The sequence below is a fragment of the Alexandromys fortis genome, unplaced genomic scaffold (genome assembly GCF_014885135.2).
Source record: "Alexandromys fortis isolate MF-2015 unplaced genomic scaffold, M_Fortis_MF-2015_v1.1 scaffold_418, whole genome shotgun sequence".
Taxonomy (NCBI): Eukaryota; Metazoa; Chordata; class Mammalia; order Rodentia; family Cricetidae; genus Alexandromys; species Alexandromys fortis.
Genome location: NW_026068292.1, coordinates 75,263 through 94,589, shown reverse-complemented (window position 1 = coordinate 94,589; position 19,327 = coordinate 75,263). Strand labels below are relative to the sequence as shown.

The window sequence follows — 19,327 nt, the reverse complement described above, 5'->3', positions numbered from 1 at the left end:
AGAGCTACAGTTGGAGCTGTTCTCTTGGCTGCTTTGTCTCTGTGGCATGGATTCTTATTATTCTCACACTTTACGACAAGGACCATGAAGTCCAGTGATTACAAAATTTACAAAATGGGAAAACAAAAGGTGGTTTGGTATAATGCAATAGTAGAGTTTATATAAGAGTGTGCCTTTGATAAAAATGACTCCATACAAGGTCTACTATAGTTGCCATTGGCTAATTCAGGCATTCAGTGGTCAGATAAAATTTTTCAACAGAATTCTTAAATCTCAATATTTGGTGATGATGGACTTCACTCTCTAAAATTTAGAAACCTATAGAATTAAATTGTCTTCATAAGATAACATATTTGATAATTGTTATAGACCATTACTGAATTATGTTAAATTTCTGATATAAGGTATCATAGAGAAAATATTTTAAAAATCATTTACATTTATGGAGAAATTCACTTTTTCCAGATCATTCTTTTTGTTACTCAGCTCTTTATTATTTCATTATTCATGTTTGCATTATTTATTGGATTAATTCTACCTTGTGAAACACGGGTAAGGATGTTTTCTGTGCTCCTGCTTGCAGCCATCAGAAATGAGCAAGGAAAGAACAACATATGCAGAGCTGACAATATCCCTTAGGAGCAAGGACAAAAACCAGCCAGTTAAGAAAAAGAAAGGTAACATTTCTCTGCTTTTGTGTGTGTGCTGAAAACACAATATCAAATATTAAAACATGAATTCATATTAATTATAGTCATTGATGTTTGATGTTATATATCTGGCTCTTTCTATTATTTAAAAATAATTACTGAGTAAATAGCCAGTGAGTGGACTGATTTTAATTTTAACCTCAAGCATAATTATCCATCTGCTCTAATTATAAGGTTTCTTATGCTTTTTATGTATCTTGCCTTTTGCTCTTATGTAGACAATCAATGGCGCATGACTGCTTCAATCCTGGGAACAGTATGTTTTTGTCTTACGGTGTCAAATGCAGTCTTAGGATATGTATGTGAGTATGTTATATATACATATATTTTATGGTAACTATGAGATAAGAAACAATGTTACAACTGCTGAACCTTTGTGATTTTTGACATTCTGTAAACATCCTAGTGATTATGTGTATTAATGATAATGGTGATGGTGATAAAGACTTTATTAGTAGCTTATATTTCTATTTTTATGACACATAAAACATTATATTGCTCCAAATACACAGAAATATTATGTGTAAGTATAATTCAGGTTAATATATACAATAACTTCTGTATGAACTAGTTTGCTTATGATCAGTGAGTTGTGAATACTTATATTTCCTTATTAAACTCTTTTTTAATGAAAATAAGTGTTAATACATCATGTAGTAAACACAATATGCATAAAGTCAAATTCTTCCAGATGTATTGATCAACTTACAATAAGCACAAAACTGAAATATGCAAAATTTCAGTGGGCTTCTTGGATCGGGATGATTACTTTTTTATTTATAATATTATAGTTTTTAGATTGACAGTTGACATACCCACAAAGTTCATGTTGGGCTATTTCTTCATAGTTAGCTGTTGGCAGTAGGTTCATCTCACACATGAGATCAAGACAAATGTGTAGATTGGATATTTGAAATGTGTTGGATTGTGTCCAGTTGATACAGCAAATTACTTGAGAACATGCCAAACGGAGATGGAATGCAGATCATGCAGAAACCTCTCAAAACCAGGGGGTAATGTTGCCATGTTAAAAGACAAGAGGTCAGGATGATGATGATCCTTGGGATAAATAAACATCAAAAAATGGGTGAAAACGATTGGAGATAAAGAAAACAGGAAAATCCGATTAGTAGATAGGCAGAAACATGCTATCTGACACCGGGCACTGTGTGTTAAGGATAGCCAATTCTGAAGTGATATGACAGTCTATACAGACAGAACTTTGATCAAGAGGGAGATTACAGCTTCCTGCTGGAGAGGACTTGGTAGAACAAAGACTTGACCCAAATCAGGTTGCAATACCTGGTACTTTTAGGATTAGAAATCATTAAGCATAGAAAATTGTATCCTTTAAACTATAGGGAAGCAAATGTTGAAAGTATGTTGATTTACATGATCTCTTATGGATTCACAAAATGGAATTTTTGCAGTAGTCAAAAATAACTATGGAGACATGTAACAATGTGGATGAATATTAGCCTCATACTACAAAGTGAAAAAGTAGCCATTTTTGCATATCATGATGCATTTTTATAAAATAATAGCCTTAAAGGAGCAATGTAAGAATAATTTTAAGGAATAAGAGACTCTAAAAGTAGCCATAAACCGAATCAAAGGAATAATATATGAATAAATACATTTAATTATTAAAGTTCTAGTGCCAGTTTGGGCAAATACTGAACAGAATAACTAAATGAATAGAAAATTTCATGGAGCAAAGATGATAACACCCTATCTACAAAGAATTGCAAACAATATTTTTTTCTAAATAATCATGAAAAAAGAATTGTAAATGAGAAAACAGAGTTGTGTGCTTCATGATAGATATTACATTGCTAGTTCTTGAGTTTTTGTAAGACATATTACTTCCCTCTTTAAAAGACTTATTTTAAGTCATGGGTGTATGTGTATGGATGGGACAAATGCATAGGAGTGCAAATCCTGTCTAGGAGAGGGCATCAGCTCTGCCATAACTGGAGTTTCAGTGAGTTGTTAGCTATCTGCTGTGAGTGCTGGGAAACAAAATTGGGTCCTCCTCAAGAGCAGTACATGCTCTTAACCACTGACTGAACTCTCTCATCACATCTGAAATAATGATTCCTTACAGAGACTTGGCCTTCTGTTTGCACTTAAAAATGTGTTTGATTTTCTCCATCCATTTTCAAAAAGGCCATTATAAATTGAAATGTAAAGCCAGATCTTTTAAATTACATATATAAACTTTAAATGGAATAATAAACTTCAAAGCATTATTTGAAGATACAAGGCATGGATTCTGTTTAAACAAATTTTTCTTTTCAGTTGAACTTTTGTTTCATAAATATGTTAAATACTTTAAAGAAGTATATTGCAAGTTATAAACAGCTGTGTTTAAAAATCTATTTTGTATTCTAGCATTTCAAAATATTTTATACTTTTCTTACTATTCTTTAATGAACACTATCTACTGTTTACAATTACAATTAATTGAATTCTGGCAACTTATCACCATTTGTAGTTCTAACCTCATGACATGGACTTAGTTTTTCAGTGCACTTCTAACTTCAAATTTCAACATGGAAAAGATGCAAATAAAACTGCCGTCTCTTCAGTCAACGAAGCAGGTCCTTCAACTCTACCGCCAACTACAGGTATGCATCAAAACCTGAACTGAAAGCTGACATACTTTTAAAGACATTTATGTTTCTGTTTCATTTCAGATTATAATTTTAAATTTTCACATTGAACTCTGACAGAATTTGAGCTTTATTCACTTCTTACCAAGTCTGTCTGTTTTCTTATAGTCAATTAAACTTTTGGCCTTCATAGAAGGAGTTGCTATTGGTTTTCACCTTGAATTTATTGAGCATTTTATACTTTTCTTTACTGTGGGTGTATTTACCTGATGGAAAGTCCTTTATATCAGTGCCACTCTCATTATTAATTTTGATGAATCTCTTCTTGCAGATAGAAGTGATCAATGCTGGTGTCTTTCTCCTTGAAAAGTCAGGATTTGTCAGTGCAACTATAACAAAGCCCTTGTATCTTTCAAGACAATTTCTGTGTTCACAATATTTTTTCCTATAAAATTGGGCAGCAGAGCTATTTTTAGTGAAAGCAATTGCTCTTTAAAGAAATTAGTCTTTGGAGCCAAAAATGAAGCACCAAAAGTCCATGTCTTGAAAGGAGTCTGAGGATAATAGTTGTTTTATTTTCAGAAAAGGGCTATAACACATGTCAAGGAAGATGGTCATGCTGTGGAGAAAACTGTTACTACTTTTCAGAAGAAGAAAAGACATGGAATGAGAGTGAGGCTTCCTGCAGACTCCTGGGTTCTCACCTGGCTAAGATTGACAACAGAGAGGAGCAGGTGTGGGGAGTGAGTTCCTTGAGTGTTTCTGGGGAAGTTCATATATCTTGAGCTGAAAAAAAAATCATTTATGTTTCTTCTACAGTATTTTGCCTACTGAACAGAAGCACTTGTGTATGTTGGCACATATTTACCTGCAAAAAAAAGGGCAGAGACATAAAAAGTACCTAGAAGAAAATTTTTATGTCATGAGAAATAGCCCTGGTGTGGGTGTCATGGGATAATTCTGAGCAACATCATTTGCATTGCATCTTCAGAATTTAGCCAGAGCAGACCACTTATTGTTAATGAAAAGCTAGTGAGAAAAGCTGTCTTTGTTGATATGAGCAGTCCAAAAGAAGCAATTATTTTTGAGTTCTTTTCTATCATCAGTATCGGGAAAAATAATTTACTTCTAGGATGGAACATGAGTCCTTATAATTGGACATGAGAGAAACAGAATTCAAAATAAAGACAGAATATATGAGGATGATGATAGAATTATTCCTCTGAAATAATTTTTATAGTACTCATAACTCAGAATGACATTAGTTTCTCTGTTGTTTGTATATTACACTTGCCATTATTCCAAAAATTTAAGAAGAAAAGGGTCACTCTGGCATATTTTGTAGATTTATTTTGAACAGTTCAGTTAGGCACTAACGTCCATTTTAATATTTACTTTTAGAAATGCTGTTTCTAATAGATTTTATGCAGGATGTATACAATACCACTGTGTTTGCTAATATATAATTATTTTATTAAAGTAGATATTTCATAAAGAAGTAAAAGTTGAAGACAAAGAAATACAACGACCAATTTATAGTTTATATACATCTTTGAACCTCTATTGTTGTAAATGAGTTTGTTAGAAATTGAAATATTGTTTTACTATGAAGACATTTACATAATTTTGCATAATTTACATATAATTATTTAATTTTCAATAAATTTATTTCAAAGATTTACTTTAGGGGTGTGTGTGTGTATGTGTGTCTGTATGTGTGTGTGTGTGCATGCATGCGTGTGTGTGTGAGAGAGAGATACAATCATAGATACAGACACATAGAAAGAAAGACAGAAGTACAGAGAGGAAAAGAAGATAAATAAAAGTGATTAACTGTCATACATATATAAGAAAAAACTTGAAGTGAACAATATATATGACTTGGAAAGAGAATTATGAATATAAAATCACTATTTTAGCACATAAAATCTTCAGACAGATTCTATGATCTACATTTAATCAATTCTATAATTTACATTTACACATAAGGAAAATGCAAGGTAATTAATTTTCTTATTATAAATGACTTCTAGTTTAAAACTTCCTAAAGTTTCTTGTTTCACGTGACATAAGACATCATGACATGGATGGATGCAGTTTTTTTTCTTTAGCTAGTCATAGTCATTCGCTTTTGCTTCAACATCCTTAGACTTCTGTGAAATATTGTTCAATATGTCTTCTATTTTTCATATATAACTGTGGGAGTACAACTTGAATAATAGAGCATGTAAAATTTTTCACATTCCCCAGTACTCTTCAATATGATATCAATAACAGTAGTAAATATAATCTTCTGATTTCATTACCCACAGAACTTCTCTTCTCATTATTCCCATATCACATGAGGTGACTTATTGGAAATTGTTACAGCTTTAACATGAATGTTTGAACTGCCATTAACATATCTGTGTGTACTGACCTACATATGCTTTCTTTATATGGGATTTATTCCTTCATTGACTTACAAGATGTCTTTATTTGTCCTTTAAACAACTACAAATCTGAGACTTGTTTTAACATGTTTTTTTAAGTGTCTTTTGATACTGAGAAATTCTAAATGTGGCATAGCTGAACTTTGAACCTTATGTATAACTATAAGGAATACTAAAATTTTAATTTTTCCATAGAACTTTATTCAGTCACGATTGAATTACAGCTATTGGGTTGGATTACGTAAAAATGAAAGACAATTCCAGTGGGTGAACCAGAAAGACACTAAAGTTTCTTCAGATTTGTGAGTTTTTATTTCATATACTTCCTTAACAAATGTTTCACTATAAGAGAAGACCCTGGTAAAATAGATCATATTAGTTCACTACTATAGCTTTTTGTGCATGGAACCTTATAGAAAGCTATAGACCTAATTAATCAGAGTAAAGAATGATTTTTTCCAGGTTTCTTATTTTTTTATTTTTTTAAATGTGTATGCATGATTCACATATGTCTGTGTACCATGTGCATGTCTGATGCACTCGGAGTCCAGAAGGTGATATTGGATTCTCTGGAACTGGAGTTACAGAGAAGCAGCCAAGTGGGTGTGGGGAATTGAGACAGTCCTCTGAAAGAGCAGTAAGTGTTCTTAACTGCTGGGCCATCTCTCTAACCCTTCCATTAAGATAATGTTCTTAAACCCCCACATGAGGCCTTATCATTTAGCAGTTTTATCTAAGAATGTTGTGTTGTACACTGGAATAATCACACATGAGTATTTTTATGTTGTGATAATAAAAATTATGCTTAATTAATGACTGGTTTTAAATTTTTTTTTTGACTCAGGCATTTTTTCACAACACATTCAACATCTGAAGAATGTGGATACCTCAAGCCCATGGCCCTCAGTTCTGGTGTGTGTAGTCGATATTTCCATTACATTTGTGAAAAGAACTTTCCCTCCCTTGTTATTTCAAAAAATTGATAAAATCATATTTTTCTGTTTTTTTGTAACTACTGTTAGTAAAATAAAATCAAAGAGCTTAGAATATTGACCCAAATCAGTAAACTCTTCATGATTTAGAAAGCCTTATTCTCTTGAAATGATAAAGTAAAGATTTTTAGGCAGTACATGAAATAAACTCAAGAAATATATATATGTGTGTGTATGTATATATATATGTATGTATATATATGTATGTATATATATATGTATATGTATATGGCAAAATGTCAAAAATCAATAAACTGAAAAATAGGAAACACTTTTTTTGAGTGAAAGGTCTTGTATCTATTTCTCCTAATCATCTAGACAAATTATTTAGTTCAGTGGATGAGTGATAGATTTGTATTGTTTAAAATACAAAAAAAATTGAACTGTAAAATCACTTATTCTTTCCTTGGTTTTCAATAACTGTCCGACTCAAACAACTAGATTATGGATATCATTTCAAGGATATCATATGGAAATGCTTTCTCCCTATAAAGCAAATGTTGCAAATGCTTAAACTGTGGTCTAGGATTTTTCACTTATGGGGAGTTTGGGTTTCATATGATGCCTCACTATGCAGCTGTGGTTGGCCTGGAACTCACATAGAAGAGAATAATGAAGTTAGTGGTGACTCTCTCACCCTGGGCCTCCTGAATTCCTGACTACAAGTGTGCTTTTAAATAATTAGACATTGCAGACTGTTTTTTTTTTGTCAAGACCTAAAGGAAATGTTGACTTTTTAGAAGCATCTGTGAGTATTATGCTAGAAAGAGATGTGACTAAATGTACTTCACAATTGGTATTTCAGCTTACTCTAGAATTACCATTGCATAAAACCTGGAGTGAGTGAAACTTTACACAGTTTTATGTAGCATGGAAAATATTTCCATAATAAACCTCGGCTACTGTAACTTCTGTGTCAATGTTTTATACTTTATCAGATATTTAATAATATCCACATTGGTTGTGCCTTTATCATTCTCCTAACTATAATTTTCAGCAATACTTGATTCTTCATATTTTCATCACCAGTATGTTGTTAATAGATTTTGTTTGTTTAAACAAATATTTTTCACAAGAGGTATCTTTCCTTATTCAAATTAATAGTCCCTTATTTATTTATGGTGTTAAGCATGACTTGTGGCATTTGTTTAAGTAGTTCGTGTGTGTCTGTGTAAATTATTATTTGAACAAAATGATTTGCAATTTTAAAACTTTTTAATAGTTTTAAGTTCAAATAGAATTTATTAAACAATGCGGGGCCTCTTGTTCTGTCCTGGTCGCCTGGCTAGCTTACACCCAAAATAATCACACAGAAACTGTATTCATTTAAACACTGCATGGCCCATTAGTTCTAACCTCTTATTGGTTAAATCTCACATCTTGATTCAACCCATTTCTAATAATCTGTGTAGCACCATGAGGTTATGGCTTACTGAGAAATATTCTAACCAGAGTCAGTCTTAGGCAGGAGCTTCATGGCATCTGCAACACTGCCCTTCTTCCCAGCATTCAGTTCTGTCTACTCCACCCACCTAAATTCTGCCCTAACAAAAGGCCAAGGCAGTCTCTTTATTCAACCAATGAAAGCAACACACAAACAGAAGGACCTCCTATACCAATTACCTATATCCTCCTCCCACTTTATTAATTGTAGCTTTTTATGCCTTTAATATCTGAGAAGAGATTCCAAGAGCTAGAAAGAGATAGGAAGTAAACTCAGTAGATGTCTGTGCTACTTGCCTTCTCCCGAGCCATGTCAGAGAAGACTAGAGCTCTATCTGGTGACCACAAGTTGAGTGTAAGGATGTTAACCCAGGGTTTGGAATAAGAATTCCTTCCACACATCACTCCCTTCCCCCACTCCCCTCCTCCTTCCCCCTCCCCCCACTCTGGAGGAGGGGGAGGGAAATGGGAAACAGGGAAGAGGCGGAAATTTTTTTTCAACAACTAAAAAAAAATAAACAAAATAAAATAAAATATAGGGGAAAAAGGAATTCCGTCCAACTGTCATTATGATCACTCAGGACATTAAAGTCAAGAGTCCTTACAGATATGGAACTATAAGCCTCCTCTATTCATTGTCTAGGTTATAAATTAATGGTCAGTAGAAGTATCTCTTTCCCCCAACCTCCATTCAAGGAGAATCTCACACTCATTTCAAACCAAAAGATGGAAAAATAGTCCTAATTTTGTTCCTGGAATATAAGAAGCACAACCAGAAAAAAAAATTATCCTCTTTTTGTGGAGCAGTTGGACCCTGAAACTATACAGAGGTTTGCAATTGTTGGCTTTCTCTTAGCTCTGGATGCAGCAGGAATAAATCTGCATCCCTTACAATACCCATAAATGTTTCTTTATCCTGATTTATTTCTCTGGATAAACTTTACAGTCCCAAGCACAATTTTGTTGGCAGAGGCTACGTGTTCATTTCCTGGCTGGTCTGACCCAAAATAATCACAGGGAAACTGTATTATTTTCACTACTGCTTGGCCAATAGTACTAACACACTTACATCTTGAATTAACCCTTTTGTATTAATCTGTGTATTGCTACATCACAGTGGCTTAGTGGGTAAGGTCCTAGGGTGTCTGTCTCATCCAGCAACAGTATGGCTTCTCACTGACTCTGCCTACTTTCTCTATGTATATCTCTTACAGCATGGCTATATTCTGCCCTGCTAAAGGCTGAAGCATCTTCTTTATTAACTGATGGTATAGAGAGGGGAATCCCACATCACTTCCCCTTTCTGTCTAAATAAAAAGGAAGGCTTTATCTTTAACATAGTAAAATTGCATATAAAAAACAGTCATCAAACAAGATTATAGTTACAGTATTTATATTTACTTTTCTTTTATCATAAGTAAGAAAAACTATAACTGTTCTTCAACTCCATCAAAGACCCCAGGATATAATATTACCTAAGTTAACAGGAAGTGAATTTCAAGAAACTTCCAAAACTCTAGAAATGACAGAAGCATGTCGCAGCCTTAACAGTGACCTAAAGTTCTTCTGTAATTTTGGGACATCCAATCTTCAGCCTACAGGCCCAGAGTATCTAGCAGACTTTTCCATGAAGAAGGAAATTTCAAGAACAATTTTGCCAAATTGGCAGTTTGTCAGTCACTTTCTTATGTGTCCTGCAGAATATCTGGCCAACTCCATTATGAAGCAGGAACCCTGAAGGACTGTCTCACCTTGTCTAAGCAACTTCAACAGTCATTTTTCTGTGGGTCCTGCATGTCCAGTTCATCAAGAATAACATCAAACAGTCCAGGCAAGAGCAGTTTCTTGCCCAAATGTCTAACCAACTTTATAAGGAGCCTCTTCAATGCCATTCATCACCTTAAAGTAGATTGGTAATTCCAGGAGCAGATGTGTCTTTGTCATGAAAAGTCTAAGTTCTTATAACATTTTTAAATGCCATATTCTGTTAGTCTTGAAAGGTTTGAAGAATATCTATCTATATGAAATATATTTCTGTACATCTAGAAAACCTAACTAACATGACTACAGGCTTGATTTTTAAAAATGACTATTATCCTGCATTTCATAATTATCCATTACATCTTAAAATGAGCTAAATAAACACAATATCTGAATCAAGAGCAGAAATGCACATATAACAAAATTGACCTTAAATTTGTATCAATAAACCAAAATCCATACCAATGCAAAGTATTCATCTCTATAGCACACCCACCTTTAAATGTAAACAAATATTTATAAAGAACCTGATGTGACAGTCCCCTCTGTTAGCTGTGATTAGTATTAATAAATAAGGAAAATTCCTGGCCTATTGATAGGGCAGAACTTAGGTAGACAAGGAAGACAGAACTTAATTCTGGCAGGAAGAAAGCAGAGTTAGGAGAGAGCTATGGATCCTCCAGACAGAGATGCTGGGAATTTTACCTGGTAAGCCACTGCCACGTGGTGATATACAGAAACTGAGAAGCTTCTGCAAAGCAAAGGACACTGTCACTAAGACAAAAAGGCAACCCACTGATTGGGAGAAGATCTTCACCACCCCCGCAACAGACAAAGGTCTGATCTCCAAAATATATAAAGAACTCAAGAAACTAGACTTTAAAATGCTAATTAACCCAATTAAAAAATGGGGCACTGATCTGAACAGAGAATTCTCAACAGATGAATTTCAAATGGCTATAAGACACTTAAGGTTATGCTCAACCTCCTTAGCGATCAGGGAAATGCAAATCAAAACAACTTTGAGATATCATCTTACACCTGTCAGAATGGCTAAAATCAAGAACACCAATGATAGCCTTTGCTGGAGAGGTTGTGGAGAAAGGGGTACCCTCATTCATTGCTGGTGTGAATGCAAACTTGTGCAACCACTTTGGAAAGCAGTGTGGCGGTTTCTCAGGAAATTCGGGATCATCCTACCCCTGGACCCAGCAATGCCACTCTTGGGAATATACCCAAGAAATGCCCGATCATATGACAGGGGCATTTGTTCAACTATGTTCATAGCAGCATTATTTGTAATAGCCAGAACCTGGAAACAACCTAGATGTCCTTCAATAAAAGAATGGATGAAGAAAGTGTGGAATATATACACATTAGAGTACTACTCAGCAGTAAAAAACGACTTCTCGAATTTTGCATGCAAATGGATGGAAATAGAAAACACTATCCTGAATGAGGTAACCCAGACCCAAAAAGATGAACATGGGATGTACTCACTCTGAAATCCTTTTTAACACATTTTAAAATTGTAAACAGTGTGATCCTGTGGCCTGGATGCTGGTTTGGCTTTCTCTCTGCCTTTCAATATGGTAGTGGTGCCATTACCACCAGTTCTGGGACAACTATGGAGGAGCCTCACTCACTTTAACTCTGAGAAGGAGCGTGCAGCCCATAAAACATTTTTAACTTAGTGAAAGCTAAGTCTGCCATGCAGAATACTGCACTGCCTGAAAATATCTGTGTATAGCTGCAAAAATCCACCATGCTCTTTTACCTGTACATGCCTAGCAGACATGATTTGGCCCAGACAGGGAAGCTAAGTGGCAGGCATGCTCTCAGTTACTTTTCTCCTAACCCTGAACAAGCATGCAAGCACTCAGACCCAAAGTGTGTGACTTTCCATGTTTGTTGGCCCCACATTGTGTGCCCTTATGTTGGCAGAGACTGTTCAGTTGTTACTAGCTACCCTACCCAAAATAGTCACACAAAAACTATATCATTTGTAATACTGTTTGGCCAATGGTTTTCAGCATATTCCTAGCTAACTTTTATATCTTGAGTTAACCCATGTATATAAATCTGTGTATCACCACATGGCAGTGGCTTACCAGGTAAAGTTCAAGGGCATCTGTCTCCTCCAGCAACTACATGGCTTCTCACTGACTCCACCTAATGTAAATATATATAATCTTCCAACATGGCTATATCTGCCCTGCTGTAGGCTAATACCGCTTCTTTGTTAACCAAAGGCATACCGAGGAGAATCCTACATCAAAATATTTCTTACTGGTATTGGTGGTAAACATCAAGACCCTGCTTTACAGTTCCCTTAAATTATATGATATATAATCAACTGAACATCTTTTCATCCATTCCTATCTAATCTGTCCATGATGCCCCATTTCCCTATTAGACAGGGAACTCATATGTACACTTCAGACCTCAAAATGAAAGCAAATATTACTAATTCATCCCTGAGTGCTTGGATCTTATCCCCAGTGATTTGTGATGTCTTACACAGATACTCAATAATTAACTCCTCAGGGTCTAAGTCACTCAGCCCCAAATGGTAATTCTCAAGATGTGCTGTCAGGGCCATAATGTTTTTTTTTTACTTATTGGGAATGAAGGGTATCTACTTATCTACCCATATATAGTTGCACAGAAAGAGATAATTGATGGATGTGTAGTCTCTGGAGCATATTTCTGTGATGACTCTTTTTACCATCTGTTCTAAACTAGTAAATGCTTTACCTCTTTTACCTTTGGCTTCTCAGAGACTAAACTGGTTTTTATGCTTTGATTTTTGGTCCTTTTGTTTCTATATTTTCTGAGAGACAGATCAACATGTTCAAATTGTAATCAAGGAATAAAGTTCATTTTCTGAACCTTTATCAGATAGCCATTTACTCTTGGGTGCAACATAGTTATCCCAAGTGGTTTGACTTCTGCTTTCCACCAAGCCACAGACATCCCAGCTTTCTTTTCCTGCATGTCCTTGAATGCTATGTTTTTGCAGAACAGAGATATTTAAGAAAATATGTAGCTCTGGCTGAGTTTGAACTCACAGATATTCATCTGCCTTTGTCATCTGAGTGCTGGGATTTAAAGACATGCACCACCATGCCCAGCTTTGAACACTACAATTTTTATGACAGAGAGAAGCACATATTCTTGATGATGAGGCTGCATTTCACCCTTTAGTTCTAAGTTATAAACATATAGTAGGAACCTCCCAACAGAAGAACCAGAGGCCACTGTCACACAAGGGAAAAGAACACTCTTTTAGCTTCACTCTGAAGGAATCTTTCCTACCACTTGCTACTGAAGCTGTTTTCCTTTTGTCAACAAATAATGCATTCTTCTCTGAAGAAACTCTGTATTCAGTGATCATTCTGCCTTCAGTACTGCCTCAGACATAACTATTGCTAACTATCCTTCTCTGCAAGTACTTAGTCATTTACTCATAGGACTTCCCTAGCATCGCTAACAAACATCAGTCTATCACTGTCCCCTAAACACCCCACTCTGCAGTCTCTGGCCCTTTCACTTTCTTTTCATGGAGGATGTTCTTCATTACTATATACTGTTCATGTAGTGTTGCTTATTTTCACTCAGAAAATTTCCTCAGCAGCAAGGACTTTCTTTAGTCATTTTATTCAATGTCATGTTTCAAGCTCAAAGTATTATCAGAGTGTTGAATGATTTATAAAGCAAACTGAGCAGAGCAATTTATACTGTGTCAGTGTCCTTGAGTGAAAAAATAAACAACCCACTCTCTCTGTGCCTCTCTGTGTGTTTAAATTGTTATTTGAAAAGTACATACTCAGTGCAGTTCTCAAGTTTTTTTCTGATATTTTGTTCATTAGTGTGTACAAAGAGACTGCTGTATTTTTGAGGTTCATTTATTTCTCATTTATATTAGTTTGATACTTATCAATAATGCTTTTTAATATTAAGGGACAAGTTTCCTGCATTTATTCTCCAAATAGAATATCAAGAAATTATTTTCTGTAACACTAGGCCTTGTCTGTCCTATAGGAACGAGAACAATGAAAGAGAGTGAGGATAGCTTTTCTTCTTCAAAACTGTAAATTTTTACTATATTCTCCAATTGGTCTTTCCCTTTCCAAACCTTAGCTGACTTATGAAGTTCCTCCTCAAGGTCAAGAGGATAGAGTATGCAGTCTTACAGCCCTTGTGAAAAACAAACTGCAGTATAAAAAATGTATGTTCACCAACCAGAGAGATAGGTCAGAGGTTAAGAGCACTGGCTGCCCTTCCAGAGGACCTGTGTGGGTTCCATTCCCAGCACTCAAATGAGAGCTCACAAATGTCTATAGTTACAGTTTTAGAGAATATGATGCCTGCTTTTGGTCTCATTGTACACTACATGTGGTGTACAGACATTCTTGCATGTAAAACACACAAAAATATAATAAAAAATCAATAAAAAGTTAAAGTATCTATGAGAGTATTTTAGCTGGAAGATGTAAATGGAGCCTTGTCTCCTACCCACCTACTTCCAAATTCATGGTAACTGGTTTCCAAACTACCACACACAGGCTTATATTAATTATAAATGTTTAGCCAATAAATCAGACTTATTAATAACCACCTCTTACATTTAAATTAACCCATTTATATTAATCTTTGTATTGCCACTTGGTTCAGGCTTTACCATTCTGCTGCCTTCTTGTTTCTCTGGAAACTAACTCTTATCTCTTTTGACTCTGCCCCTCCTCATCTGAGTACTGTTTGAATGTTCAGCCTAATCTTATCCTGACTAAATATTGGTTAAAAAAAAAAAGGTTTTTTATTATTATTAACCAATGATGATGTGGGAGTGATTTCTTATTAATAAAGAAACTGCCTCGGCCCTCATAGGACAGAAAATTAGGTAGGCGGAGTAGACAGAGGAGAATGCTGGGAAAAAGAAGCTGAGTGAGTGAGTCGCCATGATGCTCCCACTCCAGACAGACGCAGGTTAAGATCCTCTCTGGTAAGCCAGCTCATGGGCTACACAGAATATTAGAAATGAGTTAGAACAATATGTAAGAGCTAGCCAATAAGAAACTGGACCTAGCCGGGCCAGGCAGTGTTTGAAAGAATACAGTTTCCGTGTAATTATTTCTGGGTATACACTAGCCATGCGGGCGGCCGGGTGCCGGGGACGCAGCCCTGCCGCTCCTATTTCAACACAATGAGACAAAAACATATTCACAGTGTACAAAAGGACTATCCCACATTATCTCCCCCTTTTTCTCTAATCAAAAAGGGATGTTTTAACTTTAACATAGTAAAATTACATATAACAAAACAATTATCAAACAAGAATTACAGTTAAAATATCTAGTCTATTTCTATTTGACAAAATTAGGTAAAATATTTAAATATCTATCTTAATTTAGTGAGTTCTTACATATTTTTGAAGTCAATTGCTTGCATTTCTTGCAAACACAGGCAATATTATTTCCTTTTCAGGTCTTGATGGAGCTGAAAACTAGAAAATTGTAGCTTTCCTTAGTAATGATAAATGATAAATTAATTATAAAACTTTAAACTCACCAAAGTTTTATATCATTGGTTAATAAAGAAGCTGTTTGGGGCCTATAGCAGGGCAGAACAGAGGTAGGTGGGGAAAACTAAATTAAATGTAGAAGAAAGAAGGCAGAGTCAGGGAGATGTCATGGAGCTGCCAGAGGGGGAAGATGCAAGCTGCCTGCTGGAACCTTGCTGGTAGGCCACGAGCGTCGTGGTAAAATATAAAATAATGGAAATAGGTTAATTCTAGATGTAAGAGCTGCTAGCAATATGCTTAAACTATAATTTCTATGTTGTTAGTCCAATCTGGGAAGCTGAGAACAAAAAACAGCCTCTTACTACAGAAATATACATAAAGTATGACAAAATTAATGCTAAATTTATTTGTAGCAATAAAATAAAATCCATCCCAATGTAAAATATATAAGATTAACAGTTGCTTATTGCATTCAAGTATATTCAATAATCTACCCTTTATTCCAATAATATCTATATCTTATCCCTCTTTATTTTAGAAAGAGATTGACTAGGATAATAAAAATTTGTAATCAACCCCCTTAAATAAAAACAAGTATTTATAATTAATATTTTGGGAATGTGTATATAGTTTTCTAGACTATTTACTGCTGATTTGTGGGTACTCTTAATCTTTGAGAGACCCTAAACAATTAGTATAATTGTTAAGTCTTGGCTGGAGTATTTTATGAAGTTGGAATATCTCAGTCAGCAGCCTGGAAGCTGTTCTAGCTGCTGGATCACCTGGGCCTTCATTTTTATTGGTTTCTGGTCCCATTGTTCTGAAAATATATGAACTTTTAAAGGACACACACACACGCATATATTGTGCATTGTACATAAGACAGCCAAAGATAATTTGTTGTTTTATGATTGAGCTGGCAAAATACACATTATATGTCTTAAAGTTACTTTAGGTTTAGTCCCATGCCTGTAGTAAGGATTTTTGGGGGTCTTCCTCAATTAAACCTGATTTTTCTTAACCCAGAATGAATACAGAATCTTGCATTTCCTATGGAAACAAAAGTAGAACCTATGTTTCCCAAAGTAACATTTTTAAAATATATAACTCATAAGTGGATAATAGACATAAACCTAAGGAAAGTTGGCCTATAATCCATGACCCCAGAGAAGCTAGGTAACAAGTAAAACATACATGGATTGTAAAAAAGGTGAGATCTCATGAGAAAATTGGGAGTTGGGGGTTGAGAGCGGAGGGTTAGGAGAGAGGCAGAGGAGGGAGGAGAACATGAGGAGATGCAATTTATATACTCTAGATATTTAGTAAAACTGTGTTCTCTCTAACCCTAGAAGTCATTTTGCCTGCTTTTCATCCTAATCTTTCACTTTTATTATTCTTTTTAATATATGAAACTTGAAATCCTTCTAGTCCCACCTTCCCCCATTTTTGTATTCCCAGGAATTTGTCTTTTAATGCAGTGGTCGGATTAATAATCACCAAAGATAATAGGTATTTGAACAAGTTTAATAACAAAACCAGACTCACGAAACCAAGGTTCCAGCGGAGTAGCCGGCGGAGACAGGAGAGGAAGGGAAGGGGCGCGCAGCCTCTGCCCGCCCAATATATCAGTAAACATACGCCCGAGGCAGCCCGCCCCCAAGGGGAGGGCTTATCCCTACATTTTAAGTTTAATTATAGGCTGTGGATACATGTTAAATGTTGGACTAAGTAAAAATTATTCATTTGAAATATACTTTTTTGGGGGAGGAAGAAAGCTAAAGCATATGTGCATACTTATGTACACAGGCACACTTTTTCCCCCTTTATATGTGTGTGCATTTGTGTGTGTGTGTTACAGTTAAGTAAATTTCCAAAACAGCTTACATGATCCATTTTTCCCTCATACATTTTCACGTTGTTTGTATAATGTTCTAAAATCTAATACTTACACAATTATCATTATTTAAAATGTGTCTTACATATTTCATGAAGTGTTTTCCTGCACAATCACATCACACAGTGAGTCCATTCTTTCATGGTAGTCATATTATTAACTGAAATTGTGTTGTGTGATACTTTTCCTGTGTAGCAGTCCTTGCACACTCTTTGGGACATATGAAACTAATGGGCATATTGGGTTAATAAATTTGGAATTACATATCCTGGAAACCCAAAATGAGTTCTACACCCTTTTGAACCAAAAGTCTGGTTATCTGCATAGAAAATACAGTTCAGTTGATTTAAATAGGAGTGACTGCTACTTTCTTTCTTTTCAAAAGATTTCTACTTTTCAACACCTCTGTGTGTAATAAATACTCACTAAATGTAGTCAGTCCTGGAAACCTTACACTGGTATTTTAACCCAAAAATGGAGATTTTTACAACCTTCAAAATACAGATGAATAAGAGAAAGATTCTTTCACGAATCCATGGCACAGGCATGGAGGTGAGAGGACACTTTGTAGGAACCAAGTCTCTCCTACAGTATCTGGGAGTCAAACTTAGGAGGCCATCAGTTTAAAGGCACCTTTACTTGCTGAGATGTCTTACCTGTCTGTCTGTGTTTAACATTTTAGAGTTATTTTATCCTCTGTTTATAAAATTTTCTGTCTTGTGTAATAAATTTATACTTATTAACAAAGATTGCTGTGCTGACTTTATTCATTGCTTCAGAAACATCTGAAGTTGCTGGATAGTTTCCTAGGTTTTACATAGAGCTATTATGGGCTAAGAACATTCTGGCTCTATTTCTTCACATATAGTGTCTCTTAATTTTTAATAGTCAGATCAACAGATGATGGGTGCATCTTACTGTGAATCTGATTTACATTTATTTGATGGTTGACTGTGTTGACCATTTTTCATGCATATATTAGCATGTGGGCTTCTGCTTTTCAGACACATCTAATAAGGCCCTTGACCATATTTAAATTTGTTTATTTTTGCTATTGAGTTGTAGGAATTTTTATTGTATTTTGGTTCTTAATACCTTAACCAAAATTGTGTGCAAATATTTCCCACTGCAGCTTTTCATTCTGTATTCTTTGTTAATTTCTTTTACTTCGATGAGGTCATAATTGTCTGATTACACTTTTGTTGCTTAGTAAGTATACCTAATATTAATGTGTCTGTTCTTGCTGGGAGCCGATTTGAGTGGCTGCCATTACAAGATGGCATTTGGCCCAGGCCTCGCTTGATACCATAATAAAAGTTGCAGTTCTTTCACCAGAAAACAGGATGAGTTGTTGTGATCTAGCTGCCCACACTCCCCCTGATCAGCATGGGAACTTCCTTGTGGTCTGTAATTGACAAGGAGGTTTGTTTTCTTTCTGGCCGGTGGGTCTCCAGAGAAGCAGTAAAGTATCAAAGGTTGCTAGGCAGACTCCCTATATAAGCAGCTACAGTTCAGAGCTCTGGGCCCCTCGTTTCCTGCTCTTCCTTCAACCAAGAGGCTCCAATAAAACGTGATTTGGATCCAAAACTAACAGTGATATTAACAAAAAGGATTTGGGTCACAATATTGATGGAGCTGATGTCGCAGTTCTGCCTCGAGCAGATTTCCTGTTCCTCCTGCATAAGAAATACATGTCCCATGGCTGTCATTTAGGAGCAAATTTGTATCTCTGTAAACCTTTATATTTCAGGATACAGTGTGGGCATGGAAGGGTGAATTATATATTTTTTTTAAATATAATTTTTTTATTGAAAAAAAAAAAGATTTCCGCCTCCTCCCCGCCTCCCATTTCCCTCCCCGTCTCTCTTTTCCCCCCTCCTCCCTCTCCTCTCCCCCTCCCCCCACTCCTCTCCCCCTCCCTCTCCAGTCTGAGGGGCAGTCAGGGTTCCCTGCCCT

General features: G+C 35.4%; 1 protein-coding gene across 1 annotated transcript; it reads left to right on the top strand.

The window, feature by feature from the left end:
- The first annotated feature begins 583 nt into the window (after nt 1–583).
- Nucleotides 584–6,740, top strand: LOC126494911 (natural killer cells antigen CD94-like). The gene is made up of 6 exons (XM_050132407.1): nt 584–677; nt 929–1,012; nt 3,233–3,340; nt 3,908–4,059; nt 5,953–6,059; nt 6,602–6,740. The coding sequence occupies exons 1-6, from the start codon at nt 593–595 to the stop codon at nt 6,738–6,740; spliced, it is 675 nt and encodes a 224-aa protein (XP_049988364.1). The 5' UTR covers nt 584–592.
- The last annotated feature ends 12,587 nt before the right edge of the window (nt 6,741–19,327 follow it).